At 42.4% G+C, this 5,874-nt stretch overlaps 1 protein-coding gene across 1 annotated transcript; it reads right to left on the reverse strand.

Annotated features, from left to right (window-relative positions):
* Positions 1-19: 19 nt before the first annotated feature.
* On the reverse strand, positions 20-5,404 carry PARK7 (Parkinsonism associated deglycase). Its single transcript, XM_065737837.1, has 6 exons — positions 5,179-5,404; positions 4,429-4,530; positions 3,750-3,809; positions 2,852-2,921; positions 1,144-1,230; positions 20-436 (listed from the first exon to the last, which is right to left on the reverse strand). The coding sequence occupies exons 1-6, from the start codon at positions 5,266-5,268 to the stop codon at positions 276-278; spliced, it is 570 nt and encodes a 189-aa protein (XP_065593909.1). The 5' UTR covers positions 5,269-5,404; the 3' UTR covers positions 20-275.
* Positions 5,405-5,874: the final 470 nt, after the last annotated feature.

Genomic DNA, 5,874 nt, shown 5'->3' on the forward strand with positions numbered 1-5,874 from the left:
ACAAAGAAACAGCACACACTCAAGACTGCTTTGTTTTTATTTAATCAGCAAACATTTGTTGGTGCGGTTTTGAAATGACAGGAGCTAAGATTATTTAGATGCTAATGGAGTTTTTTGCTAAGAGCATTTTCTTCCAGGAACAAAAACCTGTAAGATGTCCTAATTTAGGTGAGTACAACTGATAATTTCATCCACAACTACATTGTGCATCTTTCAGTTATTCTACAAAGACTCTCCACCTGAAATAGCTCTACTCCGTGTCCCACAACAGCACTTCAGTCTTTCAGTATTAGGGGTGCCTTCACTTGTTCAGCCACTTCCTTCCCCATCAGCGTTTCAACAATAGCCAACCCAAACTCAAAGCTGGTACCAGGGCCACGGCTGGTGAGGATGTTCCCATCTTTCTCCACACGGCTCTCGGAGTAGCAGTAGTGAGCTTAAAGGTGACAACAACAAGAGGGTCAGTCTCCAGTACAGTGCCACAGGGTGCAGACCTCCCTGCTCACAGACTACAGCAACTGAGGAGCAGCAGACTGCCAACAGCACCACATTATAGAGCATGCACTCAGCCACTCACGTGGGCCAAGCCCACTCTGGGCTCTGTATCCCTGTCCCTGCAGAACCAGGCAACTCACCACTGCATGCAGTCCTCAGAGAGGAAAAGGCCATGCAGGGAGCCCTCCCAGCTTGTTCACATGGCGTACAGGAGCACCTATCTACAAGTTTACCAAGAAGTCATCAGTTCACATCTTTCTTTCCTCTAAACGCATGCAGAGGAAACTAGAGGAATCCTGCCACCTCCTTCCAACCTCCGGATCTGTGAACATTCATATATCTGAACAGTGTTTCACCTGCACCTTACTTAGAAATGAGAAAGATAGGTGGGCCTGCTGGCTGCTCACAGCACCAGAGCACTGGGAAAGCAGAAAAGGTGCTGCTAGGTTTTGCTGTTGGAGCCACTGAGACAAAGAACCAAAACAAGAAGCAGAACAGCCTTAAAAAGACAAAAAAAAAAAAAAGCACTAAGGAAACTTAGATACAGAATGAGATGCAAAAACTCTTCCTTTAAAGAAAAGCAAATAGTAAAGATAAAGCACTCCCTGAGAAGAATTTAGAAAGAAATTTGTAAAAATAATTACATACCTCCATTCATCATTTTATCTTTGGCCAAAGGATGCGTTGTGACTTTGCTTCCAAACCCTATTCCGTGCGCCAGAAGGGCAGTAGGACCTGTAAGGACACACAGTTATATCCGTGAGAAACTTTTCTGCTACAACTGCTTAACAACAGGCACACAGCTCTCAGGGGCTCAAATCTCACTGCCTTATTAAGCCTCAACAAATAACAATTCACTTGAAAAGGCCCTCATGTGTCAGAACTGTGCACCAAGCAGTACTTTGGACAGATGAGGAGTTAACAGCTAACTTCTTGGTTTTAACATTCGTTCTCTTTTCACCACTTCCTCCCCAGCCTGAATTGAGGAAGGAGCACGTGTTAAGTTGCCTTAAGTCACCCATGAAAAAATCCTTACGGGAATTCCAAAAGAAAATGAATGTAAGATTTGCCTGATCAGAGTGTTATTTCCACACATTTGATTCATTTCAGAAAATGAAGTAACAAGGAAATAACCTTCCCTGTGCTCAGCTAGAATCAGCTCTGAGGGGCATTAAACCTAAAATAAGTGAATCATCCTGATCTTGAAGACAAGCAAAGGCCTTCACCAAGAAACTGAGAGCAATTACGGTTGTTCTGCAACAAATATGGTTAGAGAAGGAAAAGACTACCAGTGCCACATTCAGAACTGTTCACAGATCGGCACGCGTATTGCTCAACCAAAGAAAGAAAGCAAAATAAGGAGTAGCTATGCACCAGACAAAATGTGAAAACACATTCCACAAATACACACCATTAGAGTGTCTCTTACACAGTCATCATCACTCTCATACTCCCCCACATACACCAAAGCCTATCTCTCTGCTCAGCTAGGAGTACTGACAGTCATTCATCTTGTTTTTTCTTTCCATGCAAATCCCATAAGGAAACTAACTAGATACCTAGCTGTGCAGAACATGTAAGCAGACAACCCGCTCTGCAGAGTAATTCCATCTTTCGGTACCACTCTATTGAGGCTGAGTCTGTAACACTATACTTACAGCCATCCTGCTGAAGCTAAAGGGCAGAAGAGGAGTCATGAGACAAGTTTACAGTAATGATGTTCTGCCAGCACTGTGCCATCACAGAGGGAACAAGCAGATACTTTGTAAAAACAAAAAACAAAAAAACCCAACCCTACAAAAACAAATCCTAAACTAAAAACCTAGCATTAAATGGTAGTGCAGTGGAAAGCACAGCAATGACAGCAGAGTAACAAAGTCCCAGGCTGCAACAAATGAGGATGTCCTCAAATTCAACAGCCTCAGACACAAAAAACAGCTACTTACCTTCAAAAGGCCTCAGATACACATGGATCTCCAGCAACAGGTGCCCTCACCTCCACTGCCAACCCTTAAATGAGGATTCGGTAGGGGTGGATCCTGGCTCCATCCTTTCTGATCACTCACATACATTGCATGAACCTGAGCTCCCCCGGGCTGGCCCTGCCTTCCCATCAAGTGCTCCATCACTACTTCAAGACATGACTGAGCATTTCCTCTGCACCTAGCAAATTAGTTTTCACTTTTTAAGACACTAACCCAATTGACAGGGAAATTCCAGTGCTGATGGGTTTGTCTGCAGCACAAATGCCTGTAACTAAGTTACAGGAATACAAATTTCTACGCCAGGATAACTGCCTGCCTGACCTTTCAAAACACCCAAGTATTGATCAAAGGAAGATGTGTTACTAACCCACCTGCACATATAGCAGCAATCAGGCCTTTTCTGCTTTCCTGATCCTTCAGAATGTCTTTAACAGCAGCAGACTGTACAAAGATAAAAAAGTCATTGCTTTGAGTTGATTATTTGGGTTGATCATATGAAGCACAATTGAAGTATTTCCTACTGCAAATTTATGAACAAGATTTACAAAGAAAAACAGCTTGACAACACTCCATCGTTCCTCAGAACAGAGAGAGCAATGAAAACCCTAAGAAGGGAAAGAATTGCAACCAATAAATACTTGGTCCACCAGGAAAATGCACAGAAATCAAACTGCAAGGAAACTCTCACCCTACATAACAGCAGGTAATTCTATGGCCATTGGAAATCACTGTTGGAGAACTTCACGGGACAACTAGAAAGGAGTATTCATTAGCTACCTCCAGACAGTCCCTAAAAGTCTCAAAAAGTTTTATAAGGGTTAATTGTCTCATTCCAGGGCTTACAAACCAGGCGATACCATCCAAGTTCTACCCAACAGATTCACTTGCTCATCTGTCTGCCTTCAACAAGGTAAATACCACAACAGTTGTGCACCCCAGACAGAACTCCTGAGTAAAAGAACACAGTCCTCTGGGTTTAATCTGCTTCAATGTTCATGGAATCAGATCTTCATTTGCAACCATTTCACACAATATTGAGTAGCCTTCCATTTTTATGCAGCTTAACCAGGTCATCAGGTACAAGAATTTACATCCCTCCTCTACATCTCCAGAACAGCTTAATACTATTAACAACTACTTACCCTGTAATCATTCACTCAGAATAGAACGTTCAGATGTTTAACTGAATTTGCATCATTACTACAGGAGTGCAGACCATCTACAACACACAAGAACACTTCTGAATCTTCTAAGATATCAGAACTTTACCTCTGACAAGTTCTGAGCTCCAAGGTTACCTCCAGGCAAGACAATGACATCGTAAGGTCCCTAAATAAACAAACAGATAAAGTTTTGTTCAACAGAGGGCAGTGTATCTCTGACATTGTTTTAGGGACAGTACAGCTAAGTGAACTGAGAAGCAAAGGGATCCTTTGCTGAGAAGCCTTTTCTTCCACTGAGTGACACATTACAAGCAAATAATTACTTCCAATTATGGAAACAAATATTTTCAGGAGCAGCCTATGAAGTCTGTTTCAGAACAAACTTCTTAGTCTAGTGAACTTAAGAGCTTCCAATTTAAGAGCAAGCAAATGGTAGCGCCTGCATTGCAAAGACAAGTGTTTTTGCTGAGCTTACTGCAGCTTTCCATCAGAAGCTTTTTTTTCTTCTTTTTTTTCCCCCCAGTCACAGTATTTTGGTGGGCTGACTAACATGAGAAATAAAGCTCTATGTCTGACACTGTGCAAAACCAAATCTGATCTTGGCCTGCTGTGAAGTAAGACAAGACCGAAGGAACCACAGCACAGCAAGATGTGCAGTTCTGCGAGTCACCGTGGCACAGAGGGAACATCACATTCAACACAGTTCTAAAGGCTCTAAGAGTTCAGTTTTGGAAATCACAGAAAGGCCATATTAACCACTGCATCTGTTCAAGGTGATGACCAACCTCTTTTCTGGCATCCTCTAGACTGGCGTCAGGACAAATGAAGACATCTCGACTACACTGCACTGGTTCTTTCCCAGTTAGGCCTGCAACAGTCACCTTGATCTAACAGAAGAATACATCTGTTATTACAGTTCAAGAATTAAAGATATTTGACAAGCTTGTGCTTATAGCACCCAAAAAAGGAGAACATTAACAAAATCATGGCAGCACTGGGGAAAGTTAATTTTTATTTTAGTCATTTCTCTCAGCGTTCAGTTACTGTATTTACTTAAAATCTTATTTTCCTACCTAATTAGATGATAATACTGCATACAACTACAGATGCAAAAGTACCAAACAGCACGAGGAATCCCACCAGGCAGAGTTCTAGTTAATAACATCATTTTAAAAGCTCAAAGAGGGTTATGTAACACCATAAGCTTGATGAGAACACAGCAGTTCAGGACCCTACAAAACAAAGGAAACTGCTCTGCATGGAAGCAGACATGTTTGGTAGAGTAAGACTTGGAACATCTGCTCCAGTTTAATTCCAGCTCAGATTTTAAATGCTTCCTAAGGACAAATGTCATTCATGCATATTTGGTGCATAACACAACTATTTGCCAACCAGTAAGAAGGCACAGGTGAGCGTTCATCTCATGCATCAGATTACACTCTGAATTTGAATTTACACTTGAATTTGAGGCACGGATTTTGACTTTACCAAGTATCCATGAAAAAAAAAAGACTTTTTGTCATCTACACACTCACCCCAGCTCTTCTCATAACATCAGTGGGGATAACGGTTTCCATTTCCTCCGCCCCTTTTGCCAGGATCACCAATGCCCTTTTCGAGGCCATGTCTTAATGGACTGCAACCAGGAGAGAAGTTTGTGAGCACAGAGTGACATCAGAAGGCAGATCCCCTGGTATAAAGTCTTCCTAACAGTAAAGTTTAAGAATAATTTGCATTTCTGCATGACCTTTCGCTTAAGCCATCCCAAACTAGCTCACTAGCTTTAACTGACATTTGCAGCAGTGCTACATAACTAAAGAGCTTTTTTACACAGCATACACTGCAGCATGAAGGGATTAACACACAGCACGTGGCAGCAGAACATCAAACAACTCGGCCTCATCACGACTTCAGTCTGCCACAGAGGAAGGCTGAGGTGGGTGGTTGGGCTGTTCTCAGATTGCCCTCACTCATACCCAGACTACCAACTCCTACCCAGGTCAGCATTTATAAAAAGAGCTTCTGTGAGCTTTGACCTCATGTCTGGTATTTAGTTTCCACACAGTGCCCTTCATTAAGTTTCCCATGAGTTAATAATGACTCCACCAGTGCCCCTGCAAAGCCTCAGCGATAGATTTTCTGAGCACTTCATAACTGAGTGGCAGAAAAACGCGTGCACACGTGTGATGGGGGAGCAGACCACAGAATATAGAAAATGGAACAAACTGAAC

This window comes from Cyrtonyx montezumae, unplaced genomic scaffold (genome assembly GCF_038088225.1).
Source record: "Cyrtonyx montezumae isolate F1298 unplaced genomic scaffold, pur_monq_1.0 scaffold_21, whole genome shotgun sequence".
NCBI lineage: Eukaryota > Metazoa > Chordata > Aves > Galliformes > Odontophoridae > Cyrtonyx > Cyrtonyx montezumae.

Excerpts from the sequence above, each read along its gene's own strand:
- PARK7 (XM_065737837.1), bottom strand. The coding sequence starts at position 5,268 with ATGGCCTCGAAAAGGGCATTGGTGATCCTGGCAAAAGGGGCGGAGGAA. Across the intron at positions 4,531-5,178 it reads ATGTTATGAGAAGAGCTGGG|ATCAAGGTGACTGTTGCAGG; the intron begins GTGAGTGTGTAG and ends TTCTTCTGTTAG. Across the intron at positions 437-1,143 it reads AGATAAAATGATGAATGGAG|CTCACTACTGCTACTCCGAG; the intron begins GTATGTAATTAT and ends GTCACCTTTAAG.